Source organism: Muscardinus avellanarius (genome assembly GCF_963383645.1).
Source record: "Muscardinus avellanarius genome assembly, chromosome: 6".
Lineage (NCBI taxonomy): Eukaryota > Metazoa > Chordata > Mammalia > Rodentia > Gliridae > Muscardinus > Muscardinus avellanarius.
This window is the reverse complement of record NC_137791.1, coordinates 6,129,131-6,148,421: the sequence shown is the minus strand read 5'-3', so window position 1 is coordinate 6,148,421 and position 19,291 is coordinate 6,129,131. Positions and strand designations below refer to the sequence as shown.

Genomic DNA, 19,291 nt, shown 5'->3' with positions numbered 1-19,291 from the left:
TTAAGTGGTTTTCTGATTTATAAAACAAAAGAGACAGAAAAAGGGGAAAGGAAAGAAGGCAGGCAGGCAGGTTGGAGATATCACAATAGCTGATTTCAAATTACACTGCAGAGCGATAGTAACAAAAACAGCATGGTGTTGGCATAAAAACATACACGTAGACCAATGCACAGAAACAAATCCTCACACTCAGAGTCAGCAGTCAGTTGATTTTTGACAAAGGAGCCAAAAACATAAACTAGAGAAAAGACAGCCTTTTCAACAAATGAGGTTGAGAAAACTGAGTGACCGTATGTAGAAAAATGAAACTAGACCCTTATCTTTCAACTCGGCATAGATAAGACCTAAAAATTAGATCAGAAATATTGCAATTACTAGAAGAAAATGTGAGCCCAATTCTCTAACGTTTAGGTACTGGTACAGCCTTCCTCAGCAAGGCTGCCAAAGCTCAAGAACTAAAACTGGGGATCAATAAATGGGATGCCATAGAAATAAAAGGCTTTTGTACAGCAAAGGAAACAATCAATAGTCTAAAAAGAGACCCTACAGAAAGAAAGAAAATCTTTGCCATCTACTCCTCTAATAAAGAACTGATATCTAGAATATATAAAGAACAAAAATAAAAAACTAAACACCAAATAACCCAATCAAAAAATGGACAACTTGCCGGGCGTGGTGGCGCATGCTTGTAATCCCTGCGCTTGGGAGGCAGAGACAGGAGGGTCACGTAGGTTCGAAGCCAGCCGCGTGCGCTGGCTTAGGAGACTGTTTCCAAATAAAAATGTAAAAATAGGTCTGGGAGTGTAGCCCGGAGGTAGAAGGGCTTCCAGGAACCCCAGTACCACAAAAAAAAAAAAAAAATGGACAACTCAACTGAACAGATACTTCTCAAAACTAGACATTTAAATGGCCAAGAAATATATGAAAAAGTGTTTATCATCATTAGCATTGAAGATCAACATTGAGAGTCCATGTAACTCTCGTTAGAATGGCAATCAGCAAGAATACAAACAATAAATGTAAGGATTTAGGAAAATAGGAACCCTCATGCACTATCGATAGGATTGTTATTGGTACGACTACTATGAAGATCAGTATGGAGGCTCCTCAGAAGACTAGGGCTAGAACCACCCTGTGACCCAGTCATACTCCTTGGAATATTTGCAAAAGAATTAAAATTAGAATACTATAGTGATCCATGCGTGCCCATGTTTATAGTGGCACAATTCACAGTAGCCAATTATGGAACCAGCCCAAGTGTCAATAGATGAGTGGATGAAGAAAACATGGCCTATACACACCATGGAGTTTTCTCAGCCATAAAGAGAACAGAATTATGTCATTTGCAGGGAAATGGATGGAGCTAGAGAACACTATGTTCTCCAAGTAAGATCGCTAATCTCAAAAGTCAAGGATCATGATTTCTCTCATTGTGGATGCTGGAGATAAAACAGGAAACAAAGGGACTTCAAATAAGGAGGAGAGAGACCAGTGGAGTAGTTGAAGGAGATGGGGAGGAGAAGGGAAAAAAGAGGCTGGAAGAAGAGACAGTTCAACTGGCCTTATGTTCTTGCATGAAGTCCTCAGGACCTGTCTCACTGCCACGTGCTGGAGGGAGGGAGTGGGGCACGCTGGGCGTCTGCAGAGAGGCACGCCGAGTACACGTGTGTCACTTTGCATCTTACTGTGTGGTATAATTACAAGGCGTCAATAAAGTCAATTCCATGGCTTGTTTCTAATCATTTAATAATTTATAACATCTGAATTTTACTATTGCAAAAAGTTAAAATCTCTCTAGGACAAGCTGACCCATTTGAACTAATTGTTATAAATTTAATATGTTTAAAGTTCATCTCCTTATTTACAAAGCACAGTATTTAATGGTGGTTAAACACTCTGTTTTTTTTATTTGAAGTCTACTTAAAAGTGATCTTGTGTAAGGAATTATTTTTGAACCAAGTGTTTCTTTAATTGACCCCAAAACAGTAATTACTGCTACTGAAATAAATTTAAATTGTTGTTTTGTTACTTGTTTGTCCTGAAGGTTGCACAGTGAATTAAAAGATGTTGTTGAAAAGCAACTGGAAGCCCTTCCTTTTGTCACAGAGGTAGACAAGGATATGTATGCAGATGACGAGGCAATGAGGAACCTCCAAGAACAGTTACAGCTAGCCAATCGAGTAAGTGCAGTATTTTAAGTTGTTTACTCCATTTACAGTGTTTTTTTTTGCGGGTCTGGGGATGGAACCCAGGGGGTATTTCACCTCCAAGCTACACCCCCTGCCCTGTTTTTTATTCTTTATTTTGAAACAGGGTCTCACTGAGTTGCAGAGGGCCTCACTAAGGAGCTGAGGCTATCTGCGAACCACGATCCTTCCGTCTCGGCCTCCAGAATGCTGGGATTACAAGGGTGCGCCACCCGGCTTACAGTTTTTCAAAATCTGTGTTAAACATTATGGAAGAATGACAACAGAATAACAAAATTGCAACATAGAAAATTATTGATTTTGTACAATTCATAAGAATTGTAACAATCGTTTGGTGTTTGCCAAATACACTTTTTAATGAACTCATAAATCTTTTCTTCATGTGTGCAACTGAGGATTGAACTCAGGAGCATTCTACCTCTGAGCTGTATCCCCCACCCTCAGCCCTATTTTATTTTTATTTTGAAACAAGTTCTTACTTGGTTGATGGGAATCCCACTACCTCCTCTGGCTGTCCTTGAACCTGCGATCCTTTTGTCTCGGCCTCTCAAGTACTGGGATTACAAGCGTGCACCACCACGCCTAGCTCTCATAGAGCTTTTAACATGATTTTGGTCCTGTGATAGCGAGGTGATAGGGTCCGGTTCTGGTCACACGTCTTGAGTTTGGCCTCCATTTATTTTCAAGCTGTGTGATTTTAGGAAATTTTTTTGTGCCTCAACCTCCCTTATTTAGATATGGGGACTATGATTTTTATCTTACAGGGATCTTAGGGTAAATAAATTAACAATCCTTGTGAAACATTTACTACAGTGCCAAGCACATATATGTTAATTAATATACCTATATCTTATCGTCTTCATTATTACTGAAAAGCCAAACAAATAAGAATTCAAATTAAATGTGAAAGATACCTTGTCAAGCAAATATATTGCTATAGAAGCTTATAACAGAAGTACAATATTAAATACCTAACTTTATATTTTTAGTTTTGAATATTTTGTTCAGTTACAGTTGTGTGGCTTGTTAAAATCTTTCTGGAAGGCAACTTGACACTAAGAGCCTTAGAAATGTTCATATCCTTTGACCAAATAACTAGATAATAATATGACATAGACTCTAGGAATATAAGAGATCATATGTAAAAATGTATGTATAAATATGTTTATTTAATGTTTATATAATGAAATGTGGAAATAGTTTTAAGATCTAAGATAGAGAACCAGTTCAATTGTGGCTGGTCCAAATGATAAATTCATACCATTTAAAAAATAATTTTTTCTTCTTTATAACTGAATAAAATTTCATTGCGTACATATCCCATAGTTTTGTAATCCATTCATCTGTTGATGGACATCTTGCCTGGTTCCGTAGTTTGGCTATGGTGAATTGTGCAGCTATGAACATAGATACACATGCATTAGTTTGGTAGTTTTGTTTCTTTTATTTTGGGTAGACAACCAGAATTGGTATTGCTGGATCATATGGTAAGTTCATTCCAATTCTTCTGAGGATCCTCCACACTGTTTTCCAAAGTAGTTGCGCTAATTTGCAATCCAACCAACAATGTCTTAGAGTTCCCACTTCTCCACATCCTCGCCAGCATCTGTTGTTGTTTGTGTTTTGAATGATGGCCATTCTAGTTGGAGTTAGGTGAAATCTCAGGGTAGTTTTGATTTGCAGCTCTCTGATTGCTAATGACGTTGAACATTTTACATGCATTTATTGGCCATTTGAATTTCTTCTTTTGTGAAGTGTCTATTTAGTTCACTTCCCCATTTTTACATCATTTGTGGGGAAATGGATGGAACTGGAGAACATTATGCTAAATGAAATTAGTCACAAAAAGTAAAAAATTGGATGTTCTCCCTAATTTGCAGTAGCTAGAGAGAAAAAAGGTCATAGGAGGAACTCTAGATGATGAAGGAAAAACCACTGATGAGCAAATAAGGTGACCTCACTGAGGGGGATGGAAGGGAGGAAGAAGGAAATTTCCTAATATACATTATACACATTCACAAACATATCAAAGTCAATCACTAAGCCAAACATGAGAAGGAGGGAATAGGGTGGGAATTGGGGAAGGGCTAAATAAGGGATGTGTGCATGCATACCTCTACCATCATGTGTCTCATTAAGATGAATAAAATATGAGATTAAAAAATAAATAAAAAGTTGCCGGGCGTGGTGGCGCACGCTTGTAATCCCCGCGCTTGGGAGGCTGAGACAGGAGGATCGCACGGGTTCGAAGCCAGCCTCAGCTACTTGGTGAGGCTCTCAGCAACTTAGCGAGACCCTGTTTCCAAATAAAATATGAAAAAAAGAAAAAATAATAAAAAGTAAAGAAATAATCTATTAGCTTACTGGTACTCAAAATTTAGTGTCCATGACAGTCACCTTCAGACTTACTGAAACAGATTACTGCTCCCACCACCAGTTTGTGAATCAGGATATCTGAGCTAGAGCTCAGTAATTTGCCTTCCTGACAGTCTGAGATGATGTTGATGACTGTGTGATGGGAGAACCACTCCTCTTCAGAGAATCTGAGTTTGTAGCCCTCAGTGCAGGTGACTCGTCATCAGGCAGGTGTAGGAAATGGCAGGACCTTTGGAAGGATGGGTAGGACCTTTGAACTGAGGCCTTAAGAAAACAGTGTAAAGTGAGTGTTACGGGAAGATAGTGAATTGTCCAAGCTTACCCAGCCTGGAATTAGCGATCCAACCCAAGTCTTCTGACTCCAGTCTGTTTATCTGCAAATTCTAAAACTATGCAAGTTTTAGGCAAAACCAAATCTGGTGTTAAAGACAGGCTAATGGTTATTTGAATCTGGAAGAGTTCACAAGAGGGGCATACTAGGTGATTAGTAATAACATTTTCTTACTTGAAGTGGGTGCTGGTTACATGAATATGATCACTTTGTAAAAATTCATAGTTTATATATTTTCTTAATGCATGCTATACTTTAGAAATTGTTTTATAGAAACCTGTGAACATAAATGTATACTCATGTTCTAAAGATGTGTGTGTGTGTGTGTGTGTGTGTGTGTGTGTGTGTGTTATCTCACTAAAGTAAGTAGCTGAGGCTGTCTGCAAACCCACAATCCTCCTGTCTCAGCCTCTCAAGTACTGGGATTAGCCACCATGCCTGGCTCCAGCAAGACTTTTTTTTTTCACTAATTACTAAGGCTAATACATATGAAACAAATAGAATGGTTTCACTTTTTTATTTTTTTAACCTTTTTTTGTTGTTTGTTTATTTGTTTTGGGACAGGGTCTCTCTGTTACCCAGGATGGTCTCAAACCCATGAGCTCAAGAGATCCTTCTATACCATCAGGTCCTTTTATACCTAAATATTTTAGTATTTTGTGAGGAAAAGGACATTCTTTTATGCAGAGTACAGTTTTTGAAATTAAAAGAATTAACAGTTCTTTAATCCTCAAACCATCTTCAAATTTTATCAGTTACGCCAATAAGGTACTGAAGGATCTAAGAGATATAAATTATTATAAATATCATGTTAGTTTTTATTTTCCATTTTAACATACTCTAAGATAAATTATATATATATATATATATGTCTAAATGTTATATTGTTTCAACTTAAAATAAATCTATGAATATAATTATATATTTTAATATAAAGAGAGATCCTCCTGTAGAGTAGTTTTAATCTTTATCACTGAGAAACTTAATTTTGGCTATGAAATCTGAGTGAAAAGAAAATTTCAAAATAAGAAAATTTTCATCTTTCGCTTTCTTCCCTAAATTACTATTAATATAACTTCAAATCATCAAAAATATTACATCTTAGACTAGGAGCATAGCTCAGTGGTAAATTGCTTGTGTAGTATGTGAGGTCCTGAATTCATCTCTAGCATTGCAAATGAAGAAGAAATACATATATGTGTGTGTATCTATATTTATTTATATATATGTGTGTGTGTGTGTGTGTGTGTGTGTGTGTGTGTGTGCTGAATACAGTCATGCATCACATAATGCCATTTTATCCAATGACGGACTGTAGACTATGTTTCCTTCATTAAGCCATGCATGACTGTACCTCTACACAAGTTCTGTTTTTTCTGTCATTTGCAAAATAATATGATCCATTTGCACTGTGCAGTAATACTTTGCTAATAATCTAACGAATTGTCAAATGTTTTTCATTTAATAGGAAAAAACTCAGGCTGTGGAACTGTGGCAGATTGTTTCTCAGGAGTTGGACAGATTGCAGAAACTTTACCAGGAACATATGACTGAGGCCCAGATTCATGTATTTGAAAGCCAAAAACAAAAGGTAATCTTGGGTTTTGTGATTTTCTTGTACATCAGTAAGAAATCCCATTCTGAAGAAGGAATGCCTAAGTTTCTACTGTGCCTTTCATGTTAACAATAAATCGATCTCTGATGCTCAGACACTCGTAAACAGATAAGATAAAGCACTGCTCCAGGGCACATTGGCTTGGAAATATGATTAACCGTGAAAGCTGTATTTATTCTGTAAAGGAGCTATAAAGATTATTTCATATAAATGGACCTTCAGAGCTTTCATTAGCTTTATTTCCTAGCTGTTTTGAAACGAAGCAAAACTGTTCATTGGGTTATGGTCAGTGAACAAATTTGGACAAATACGGTGACAACACTGTGAAATATGGATGTTGATGCTCTTAAATGTGGCTGTTACTAAAATAGATGTCAAGTTTATCTACCGTAATCAGAATAGAATTTTACAACAGAATGAGATCTTAGTGGCTACATAAGACTTCTTTCAAAGTGGAAATCCAGCTTTTGTTTTATAATTCTATTAACAAAACTCACTACCTTATGAGAACATCCCTCCATCCAACCCAGTGGCACATTTACTAGGGAAAAGTTCTAATTCTGAGCCCTTTTTTGTGAATCTTAAGAAACAGCTATTTCATCAAGTTGGCTCTCATAACGCCCTTTAATTCATATACTTAGCAAATTCCGTTTATAACTACCTCCATTGTTATCATCATAGTTGGGAATTTCTACCTGAAGAAGCCACAATAATACTTGCATGCTGCTTTCTTTTGTAGGTTTTGAGTAGTTTTGAATATGGTTTTCCAATCCTGGGCAAGGCTTCGATAACATCTGGGATTTCTAATCATTTGTAATTTTTGATAATATATGTCTTTGAATTTTTAAAATAGTGTTTATTAATGGATTGAGTTCTAGAAATAATGATTTACAGAAAATATAGTTATGTTAGTATCAAATGTTACCTCTGTCTTTGATTTTTTAATCATTAAATTTTTTTTTATTTCTGCAACTATTAATTTACACCATTAATAGAGAAACACTACTGATTTCTCCTAAACTTGGGTGAAATTTTAGGTATGGCTTAGTTTTATCTTAAATAAGGGTTACAAACAAAATGTTCTTTATATACTCTTCCCACTAGGAGCAGCTGACCAATTTTCAACAACTGACCCAACAACTTCATGTTACTAAAGAGAATGTAGAAATGGTAAGTGAAAATAACCATTTACTGTACTTGTTTACATAAACTAGAAATTGTCACTATAAATCATCATGTTTGTTTATATTAATTAAATCAAGAACATGTTGCATGAAATTAAAATAGGCAAGCAGTAGTCTTTCTCTTTCTTTTATACATTCACTCACATGACATACATATTTCAATATCTCCAAAGACCCATTATATATCTGAAATACATCCTAAACTGAAGATCCTCTAAGGGTCCTTGATAAGGTCTCCTAAGTTTAGTACTGAGTTCCCCAAGCATAACTTCCACACTTTATTCTTTGTTCTTCATTTACTGTACAGCCAGGTCTATGATGAGAATAGAATTAGCTCTTTGAAAAATGGGTGCATTGTTCATTTTCTAAAAAAAAAAATTAGGAAACAAAGAACCATATTAGTTAAACATCACTACTAACTTTGATCTACTTAAATTTCCCTGTAACTTCCTAAAGCAAATATAATCAGCTCTTTACATTCTACTTTTTACCTTTTTGATTCTCTCACTTCCCTTCTGTTTTTCTTATCTTCTTGGAATTTTCTGTTTACATTGTTGAGTAATAGGATTATGACACCCTATGTAATCCCTTTCTTTCCTTTCTTCACATGCTTAGTTACTCTGTTATTTCTTGGTAATACTTAATAAAAATGTCATTATTTAAAAGTGGAGTTGTGTCATCAAAAGTAAGTTACCCAATTTTATTTTTGCGCTTTTAAAACTATAAAAATAATGGAGCATTTCTTTCTGTTCTACTTATGTTAATATTTAGAATATCTGATCACAGTTTAAGATAATATCCATCTAGAGTATTTAAATCCTAGTAAAGTAGTCCAGAACAAAGTGAAAGTGATTACTGACTTTCATAATTAAGAAAGATATTTTAATAATATATTTCTGCATGGAATTAATATTTTATCCTAATATAGTTATTCATTACTTCTCTCAATATATCTTTTTTTTTATTGGTACACTGTATTCATACATCATAGTGGGATACAAACTTTTGTAGACATACATGCACACAACGCCCAGTCAGCCCCCACCCGATCCCCACCCCATTCTCTCTCCATCCCTCCCTCCCATGCTTGGCTTAGTGGTTGACATCTAGTATTATAGCAATTTATCCGAAATTAAAAATGATAATCTCACATAACAGTTTCATTTGTCTGATACCAAGCTTTTGATGACTTAAAGAAAACATTTCAATATTTCTTTTTACTTTCTTTCTTACCAGAGAATATTTTTTCTATTTTTTTAGGTGAAACTATCATATATTTATATATTTATTTTTCAGAAAAAAAAAATCTATCCTAATATGGAATATGGACTCTAGATACCCAAAACGATCTTGAAAAAGAACAAAGCTAGAAGATATATATTTTCTGATTTCAAACCATATAATGCTACAATAATTGAAACAGTGTAGTACTATTCTAAAGGCAGATATATAAACCATTGGAGTTAAATAAAAGCCTAGAGCTAAATTCTTCCCTATATTGTCAAGTTATTTTTGACAAGGTTTCCACGAATATTTGGTGGTGGGAATAATAATCTTTTAACTAAATATTGTTGAAACATAATAATTACATGGAAAAGAATAAAGTTGGACCCTTACCTAATCCCATATACAAATATTAACTCAAAATAGATAATAGACCTAAATATAAATCTTAAGACTATAGAATTTTAGGAGAAAATCTGGGTCATAAAACCTCACAACATTGAAATTGGCAGTGATTTCTTGGATATGATTTCAATGGCACAGGCAACAGAAGAGTATACAAACTCCCTAAAAAATAAAAAAAAAAATATTGTATATCCAAAGACAATGTAAACAGAGTTAACAGTTATTAATAGAATGGGATAAAATATTTCCAAATGCTATATCTGAAGGTATATTAATATTCCAACTAGAAACCCTAAAAATTAACAACAATAAAGGCAAACAATACCATTTAGAGATAGGTAAAAGACTAACATAAATAATGAATCTCCACAGATAACCAATCTTAGTTGTCTGTTGGATGGAAACTCTTGTTTCTCTGGCTCTGGTGTGTGTTACCTATTTCTTCTTTGTAGTTAATCTCTTTGAGTATTTTCTCTAGTGCTGGTTTTGAAGACATAAATTCCTTCAGTTTCTGTTTGTCATGGAAGCTTCTTATTTCTCCATCTAATTTGATAGAAAGTTTTGCTGGGTAGGAAATCTTTGGCTGGAAGTTGTTTTCTTTCAGAGTTTGGAATATGTTACTCCAAGCCCTTCTGGCTCTCATGACTTGGTTTGGGAAGTCTGGAGTGATTCTAATTGGCTTGCCTCTGAATGTCACTTGGCCCTTTGTTTTTGTTGCCATTAAGATTCTCTGCTTGGCTTCCACATTGGTCATTTTGACAATTATGTGGCGTGGGGATCCTCTTCTCTGATCCTGTCTAAAGGTAGTTCTTTAAGTTTCCTGGACCTGTGTATCAACCTCTTGCTCTATGTTTGGAAAATTTTCTGCTATTACTTCCTTGAAGAGATTGTTGATCCCTTTAGTTTCACTTTCTTTTCCCTCCTCTATTCCAATTATTCTTAGGTTAGCTCTCTTAAAATGGGCCCATATTTCTTCAATATCAGATTCCTGCTGTTGGATATTTTTTCCTAGATTAGAAACTATGCGTTCATTTTTGGAATGATCATCTTCTAAGAGCGAGATTCTGTTCTCCATGTGGTCTAATCGGTTGTTTGTGCTTTGAATTGAGGCCTTTACTTCATTAATTGCATCCTTTATCTCTTTTTGGCTCTCTCTGAGTTCTTTTCGAAGCACCTCTATTATTTCTACAGTTATTTTCCTGATTTGATCTTCTAGAAATCTCTGAATTTCTGTTTTATCGGGTTCTGATGTTGTGGGGTTGTGGGCATTCATTGCTCCAGTATTATTCCTCTTTCCCATGATTTCAGAAGTTTGTGCCTTCTCTGGGTTCTTCCCTTGGGTCACTATGACTTCACTTAAGGTGTTCTGGATCTCGAGTCTGTAGTATCTCAGACCCCACTACTCCTTTACTGGGTTGTATCACAGAGTCTCCGACCCAGGGAGTCGATAGAGGCTGCTTTAGACTGGGGGGTGCCAGGTTGCACGTTCTCCTATGGTGTGATATCTCTGCCACCGCCCCTCCCCCACTGGGTCAAGTCCCAGGGAGTACAGTACTGGGATTTCTCCTCTGTGGCCCACAATTTGACTCACTGTTCTTGAGTACGCAGATGTAGCTGTACTGGATTCAGTGAATTCTCTGCTGCTGCCGCCGGTGGCAATATGGTGCTGCTGCTACGCCCTCGGCCGTGAGGCTGGGGTATTTCTTCTTGGTTTTGATTTCCACTCTGAATCCCTGCAGCGTGTGCTGAGCTCAGCCACTGGGAGCTTTAGATTTTACCTGCGGCGAGAAATCCCGCCTGGCTGTTCCGCAGCGGCTCACCTCGGCTTGCTGTAGCCGTCCGGTGAAATCGCCGCTGCCGCCGGCAGTATGGCGCTGCTGCTGCGGCCTCGGGCGTGAGGCTGGTGTATCTCCTCTGTGGCTCTGAGCTCTGTTCTCAGTCCGCTTTCTCTCTGGAGCCTGGTGATTTTTTTGTTTCTCTGGTGATGGTGTTTTCTGGCTATGAAAGGCACTGATTTTGTGGTAATGGAGATTAGTTGTTGGTGGGGCTCTTAAGCCCCGCTTTTCTCGGTCGCCATCTTCCCGGAAGTTCAATATATCTTTTAGAATTGTGAGAATTAGTCAATTCTTTGGTATATCATATACTATGGAGATCCTACTTCAGTATAAACAACTCAAAATGATTTCTTCATAGGGAAAACATGAAAAATTTCTAAGGCAGAAGAATTCATAGGGTCAAGCCAACGCTCAGAGTATAAAGCCATGACCTGGGCACAAGGGGGCACATCTATAATTCTGATACTTGGGAAGTGCACACAGGGATATTATAGGTTTGAGGGCAGCCTCAGCAACTTAGTAAGACCTTCTTTCAAAATTAAAAATATAAAGAGCTACGAGTGTCACTCAGAAGTAGAATGCCCCTGAGTTCAATCCCCAGTACCAAAAACAAAAATAAAAAACAAAAAATGTGTCTGTACCATAAAAGTGATAAAGGAGGGGCAAGCTGAACTAAAAAAAAGAAGAATTTTCTACAAGTGGTTAAAATAAAAGAGAATAGTTGAGAGAAAATCTAAAACTTGAGTTTTTCTTAATGTATATGAAAGATATCAAAAATGACGTTTAAAGATAACAAGACTACGTGATTGTGAAGATCTTGCGCATCTCAAAGACCACTTTGAGCAAATCTGAGTGAAGATCAGGCTTCGGAGCTCTTTAAAGTTTCCTTATTACATGAATAAACTCATTAAATGAGTAGGTTTCCACAGATGTACCATAAATTAGTTAGTTTGCAGTGAGTAAATGAAATATATCTCAGTGTGACAGGGCAGAGAAGGAAGACTCGGACCTTTTTCTTCCCACAAACACTGATTCTGCAGTGATTCCTGGACAGTGATTCCCTCTGTGAGAAATCGGAAATGAATTGAAAGGTTCCCACAGCCCAGGAGAGTTTTCTCCCTGGAGGCTCAGCTCCGAATACCACCTCACATCATCCAAAAGGGGCCCCTTAGCTCCTCGCTTCACCCAGAGAAAGTAAGAGGTTGGGACGCACATCCAGAGCCCCACTTTCAGGCCGGCCTCCATCTTGCCAGTTTTGAAGCTCTAACAGATACAGCACAGTCTAGCATCTCAGGGAAGAAGGGAGGCCACTGGCTTGGACCAATAGATACCATTGAACCTATCGCCTCTTCTCAGTACAGAGCAAGTGAATGGAAATCAGCTTCTAGCTTCCCCCGGAGGAGGCAAAGAATTGATCTGTGTATCCAGGGCCCAACCTCTCAGGTTCCCAGATTGCTCATCTATCTTCCCAGTGCTGATGCTGCATCAGGCCTATCCCAGGTAGCCACCAGGGAAGAGTGGAGATGCTGGCTTGTGCTGAGCCATCACAGTTTCCAGCCCGCCCCGCATTTCAGCACAGAGAAGGCAGACAGAAGCCACAGCTGCCACCACCTCCCTGGGAAGGCGAGAAGTTGGGAGAGGCCCCGGAAATCTCTGGCTGCTGATTGCTGGGATGTTTTAAGAGGCCAGTCTCTGAAGGTGGAGAGGAGTACCTGCTTTTTCTATGGTATAGGCACCAAAATACAGAGCCAAACAGAAACTCAAACACCCAACAGGATTACTTAAATCCAGAAATTAGTCCTAATGAAAAAGAGTTACGATTTACCTGCTAGGAATTAAAAAACAACTCTCAAGATGCTCACCTGGGTCAAGAGGACAATACATGAACAATGTGGGAATTTTAGCAAAGAGAAAATATTTTAAAATAACAAATGGAGCTAAAAAAAGATAAACTGAACTGAAAATTTTACTAGAGGGATTCAACTGAAAACTAGATCAAGAAGCAGGAAGGAAGAACACAAAGTCCTGCTATGGAAATCATTTAAAATAGCAAATGAGAGAAGAATGAAATTCAGTGAAGAAAACTTAAGGGACACCAGGAAACAGGCCGATATGTGCACTGTGGAAGTTCAAGAACAAGAAGGAAACACCAGGAAGTATATTCCAGGATTCGTGCCTGGAAACATCCCAAACCACGGGAAGGAAATAGATAGCCAAACTCAAAAAACCCAGAGGACACCAAAAGAGGGGGAATCCAAAGAAATCCACAGTGGGCACATTGTCATCCCGTTGTGAAAGCCAGAGTATTTTGGTAGCAGCAGGAGAAAAGTAACCTATCTCCTATAAGAGAACTCATATAACACAAATAGTGGATTTTCTAGCAGTTTGGAGTTAAAGGCTGGGGGTCCTGAAAATTCCAGCCCTTTCACCACATATTTTCCTGGCAGCCAACCCCCATCCAGAGGCTTTCTAGGATCCCACAGCCACAGCCATCTCCTCAGCACATCAAAAGTCACCACGAATTTGAGTGGTCCAAAGGTTTTCTGAGCCACATGCCAAGAAGCAGGGAATACCAAATGTATTTCTTAGTATAAATCACAGTATTTATTGGGTTTTTTGTTTGTTTTTTTTTTTAACTTTTCTTGTATGGCATAATGTACCAATCTCCTTTTTCTATCAATATTCTATCCTTTTTGGGCATGTAATAGTCTTTGAGTCTTATATTTAATACTTTGTGAATTTAATATTAAATTCTGTTCTGTAGTAGTCTAATTTCCCAGAGAAAGAGGAAATCCTGAGCCTTTCTTTCATGTCTTGAAAAGTATTCATTCCTCAAAAGTGTAGACGCCTTTGATGTACTAATCATATACCATGCGTCAGGAGTTATGAGAGCAGTGATCCTCAAAAAAGGCTCCTATGGTAACCAGGAATATATAATCTTTAAATATAATGTGTAGATATATTGCAGTGTGCACTGTGAAGGTATGTATTAAGTTTCATCAAAAATGCAGAAAGGAAATAGTTGATTTCACCTGAGAGTCAGTGGACCAGTCAAGTGTGGGCAATGAAAGTATCTGAGATAAAGGAAAACGACAGGATGTTCAGAATACCAGTGCATGCGATTGGAGAGAGGACGAGAGCAGCACAGAGATGCTGCCTCGGGGATTATAGGAAGAGAGCCGTAAATATGATCTACTGGGACAGAAAGACACTGAAATCAAAACTGTCAGGCAAGAGGTAAGTATAATGTACATGTGAGAGAGAAAGAATTTGTACCATCACGGTTAAAACCAATACTTGTGCTAAAAAAAAAAAATCACCTTTCTTAGATAAGGCTGCGCCTTACCTTACTTTGGGTTCCTCCAGAAGCTAACCCTGAGAGAAAGGTTGCAACACCCGCCATTTATTCAGCATGTGATATATACCAGGGAGCACCAGTAGGGGAATGGCGAAATGAGACCAAGTAGGAAAGAAGGAAGAACCAATAGAGGGTTTAAGCAGTGAGCCAGGCAGCACTGTGATCTAACGTAAACACCAGTGTAGACCTCAGGCCTCAGTTCCCAGCTATGGAACAAGGGAACTCGGGCTGTTTACGCCCTTAGCTCCTGCAGTGGTATCAAGCTGTTGAGTAGCAGGATGGAACAGTCCTTCTCCACTTGTAGCCCTTTTCACAGCCACATAAGCAAAGGAGGATTCCACAGCCAGAGCAGGCCATAAAACACAGGCATGCCGTTGCAGGTAGTTTGAACTAGAGAAGGTATCCACGAAGTAAAGCTGAGGAAAGAAAGCCAGGGGCACATTTTATCGTCAAAATGATACCAAAATCTCGGTTTTTGTCCCAATACTGCCAGATCTAATTACTGCAGACAAGGCTTTGAGGAAAAGGAAAATGAAGTTTTGTTGATTTGCTAGCAAAAAGGAAAATACAGTGAACGTGGCATTCTGCAGATAGCTGGTTTTCCAAATCTCAAAAGGGAAGGATAAAGTTTGTAAAGCCTGGAACTCCAAGGAGGGAGCTCCGGGAGTTGGTCAGAAACGCCATGCATGTCCAAATGGTGCCCGTGAGATGAGTTCCTCAGACCCACTGGCAGCAGTTCTGCAGACCCTCACTACCTGAAAGGGCTGTTAATTGTTAGCTTGGCCTCTTTCACAATTAAGGGAGAGAAGACAGAGAAGGAGAGAAAAAAGCATGTCAGTATTGAACTAAGCCATCTGCGACTATACCACGAGTTCATAGTCAACAATAGCATGTGGAATGGATCTGTTACAAAAATATGTAATCGTCATGAATCTTGTTCTTTTCCTACTAATATGCCTAATCTTTCAATACAGTTCTGAAATGTTCTAATGCTGAAATTTTTTTTTTTCTTATGGCAGACTAACCAACACTTTCTGAAAGCAGTAACTGAACAAAATGTGGAAATCGATCAACTCCGAAAACAACTTAGGTACTTTCCAAAACTTAATTTTGTTATTTTATTAGTAATTACTTTTATTCAGGGAGCTGATGGTGCCGTAGTCTTTTATGGCTTTTTGTTGCTTGCTTGTTTGTTTCTCCCTTTTATTAAGTTTCTGTTGGTAGCTTTGGGTATGTATGATCAATCCAGGACAGGAAGAAACTGAAATCAAAATGGTCAGCCAGGAGATAGCTGTGAAGGGGTGGTATCATGGTGGCCAAAGCCGTGGTATGGAAAAAAACCAGGGCCTTTAGGAAAGAATGTCCTACCCTTAAAAGACTACTCCTATCTTTCTTTAGAGTCCTACAAAAACAGACCCTGAGAAAAGGGTTCCCAAACCTACTGTTTCTTTAGGAGGTAATAAGCAAGGAGCACTGGCAGGGCGTGAGACAAGAAAGCGATAGACAGGCAGCTGATACAGATGCTCCTCAATGTGACGGGGCCATGTCCCAGCAGAACCGTTGTAACTTGGAAGGACCATAAGTCAAAGTGGCATCTAACATCCTGCCTACCGAGTCTCGCGGCTCGGCAGCGTATCACGCGGTGGCAAGTCTGGCTTATGCACACGATTGCGGGCAGAGTGGGGCTGTGGCTCTCTGCTCCTGCCCAGCAGCCTGAGGGAGTATCATACCACTCGGCGGCACAGGCGAAGACCAAAGTGCAGCTTCTAATGAACTCATGTCTATTTCAAACCATCATGAATCAGGGGCCTTCTGTAAAAGAGTTTTAAAAAGTATGCAATTTAATACTGTATGTGTGTATAAATTATATACTGTATATATGTGTGATTATTGGATTTAATTGATTTCACAGGCAGATCTCATAATGACCAAAAAATATGATTTTTATTTTTATTCCCCTTAGTTCTTCTATTTAAAATTCAGAAGTATAGTCTATGAGGTTTTGTTCTGAGGCATTCAATTAAGAATACCATTAAATTGTAATGTAAGTTATGATTTGTTAAAGCAAATCCCAGTAAGCACACTCGTCACTGGATTTAGAGTCCACTCAGATCCAGAATGATTTCATCCCTAGTTCCTTAATGAAATCTGCAGACCCTATTTCCAAATAAGGTTTGAGGTGGACATGAAGGGGGGGGTACATCATCTCACTAAATAGGTCATTGTAGTTTTGACAGTAGCATTGCAAACTCGACTTTCTTTTTATATCTATGGAATTTTTTTTAATTGATCTCATTCTGAGCTGTAGAATATAATTCTTAATAATTTTTGAAAAGTTGACAACACAGACCACAGTTTCTCATTACAATGATATTAACTTATAAATCAGTAACAGGTGTCTGGAGAATTACATTTGTTTGGAAGTCAAGGAGCACATTGTGATAGCTTACAGTTACCACTATTTAATGTGATTCCAGGCAAAAACCCAGTAGAGCGTGTTTTATAGAATTTGAAAAGTTGATTCTAAAATTTATATTGCTATGTAAAAGGTCAAGAATAGAGGAGACACTTGTGATAAAGAAAGTAAAGGGACTTCCCAAGCCAGATATCAAGAGTTACTGTAAAGCAAAACTAGGATAGTGATCATTGGCTTAAGGGTGGACAAACGAACAGGTTAGAAAGGCCAGAAGCAGATTCTCTCTAACTGAACTGTTGTAGTTCCCACACGCGGCTGCAGTTCTTCTTTTCTACTAATCAGGCCCCTTTCAAAATGACTTTTATGGCATCATAAGGTTTCATAGTTAGCAGAAGTGCTTCATTTTCTGGCAGGATTCAGCAAGGTGTCGTGTAAATAACCACGCAGTGTGAGTGCACAGTGAAGTCATACGTGACCAGAGCAGAAGGAGCTAGAATACCTCACCAAGTGAAGGCATAAAGGAAGGTCTGATAATTACAGTGCACATTTATATTTTTAAAAATGGGCAGCAAGATGAGCTGCTCCTTTGCTGAGTGCAACTGCAGGCCCTAGAAAGGCCTCGGGGAGAAGCAGCTCCGGCTGGGGACCTCGGGGCCCAGGGCTGCCGCGCCGCAAGTCCCTGTCTTGCTTTCTACTGTGCTTCACGTAGATGAGACCTGAACTAAAACAACTAGAAACCTGGCGCTACTGAGTGCATACCAAATAAAAGCCCCACAAAAATCTGCATTCTGAAGTCAAAGGCAGGAAAGGGACGGTGTAGCACGACAAAAACCTTGTAGCCTCTAACCTCTTTACTACAGTCGAATACTCCAGAAAAAACAGCGGGCCCAGCTGTATCCATGTGGCAAAGGCCTCGGGAGGATGGACTCCTGCCTGGCTGGCGGTGACAAAGCAGCCCGCTCTCTCTGGATGGGTGATAGGAAATGAGTGGAAATAGCTTTAAATAACAGTCAGCTGCTTAATAATATGATACTCGACATGCCCAGGAGTCCATAAAAAATCATCATTCCAAGAGTAAAGGAAATCTCCATTTGAATGAAGAAGACAGTCATTCACATAAACACGTAGATGATGGAGATATTATAATTATTTGACAAAGACTTTTAAACAGCCATAATAAAGATGCATCAGTGAGCAATTGTGAACAAGCTTAAAACAAATGTAAAATAGAAATTTCCCACCGAGAAATGGAATGCTTCAGGAAGAAATAGAAGATCTATAGAAGAACTAAATAGAAAGTTTAGAACTACTCGATTTGGGTGGGAAGGATTTAATTCTATAATGAGAATGTGTTCCCAAATCTGACAATTCCAATTAATATAACCTGTATTATAAAATGCCTCTAGTTTGCACACATGCGTTTGTGTGAGAGACAAATTATGATAATTTAATCCTAACTTGATGAAATAGTAAAATAGCAATTACCAAGACCATTGTGTAAAAGAATAAGGTAGAAGATTATTGTAGGAGTGAATTTGTAAAATAGATTGAAGTAAAAAAATATATAGGAGTTTGGAATCTGCCAGGGTTGGCATTTTAAATTAATAGATAAAAATGTGTTGGGAATGGTGGTTTTCTATGAGGAAATTTTGTAAAAATTTTGCTTTTCACATTAGTATTAATATAGCTTTATAGATTAAATACCTAAATGTGACAAGCAAAAGTTCACAGATTTTGTTTGAAAAATATTAAAGAATCTTTAACATCTTTCTAGGGATATAGTTCTTTTTAAAAATTTATAAATTAAATTTAAAAAGTCACAGCTCAGGAAAATGCAAGTTAAAACAATGTGATGTAGGTTGAGTATTCTTTACCTGAAATGTATGGGACCAGAAGTGTTACAGATTTTGGATTTCTTCAAATATTAGGATATAAATATATATATACACATACATATATACACACATATACATATATATGTATGATACATATATACCATATATGGGATGGACCCTAGTCTAAATATGAAATTTATGTTTCATATATACCTGATACTCGGAGCCCAAAGGGAATTTTATGCAGTGTCTTGAGTTCACCCCCGGGACAGGGTACTGTGGTTCATGTGAAGTTTTCCAATTGTGGCTTCATGTCAGTGTTCAGAAAGTTTCAGATTTTGAAGCATTTCAGATTTTTGGATTATGGAAGCTCAAACTATACCATTTCACACTCAACAATCAGTGTCAAAAATATAGAGTATAACAAAGTTCAAAAGATTATAATATGATTCAACCTATGTAATTTCAAACATTTTATATAATAGTGTGTAATGATTATGATATA

At 37.9% G+C, this 19,291-nt stretch overlaps 1 protein-coding gene across 1 annotated transcript in view; it reads left to right on the top strand.

Moving 5' to 3' along the window:
* Positions 1–19,291, top strand: part of SCLT1 (sodium channel and clathrin linker 1) — a gene marked incomplete at both ends in the record, with an annotated part of 102,240 nt that overhangs the window by 18,761 nt on the left and 64,188 nt on the right. The window contains 4 exon segments of the mRNA XM_080697147.1: positions 2,045–2,180; positions 6,383–6,505; positions 7,634–7,699; positions 15,555–15,625. Of these exon segments, the coding sequence (XP_080553273.1) occupies positions 2,045–2,180; positions 6,383–6,505; positions 7,634–7,699; positions 15,555–15,625 (396 nt within the window).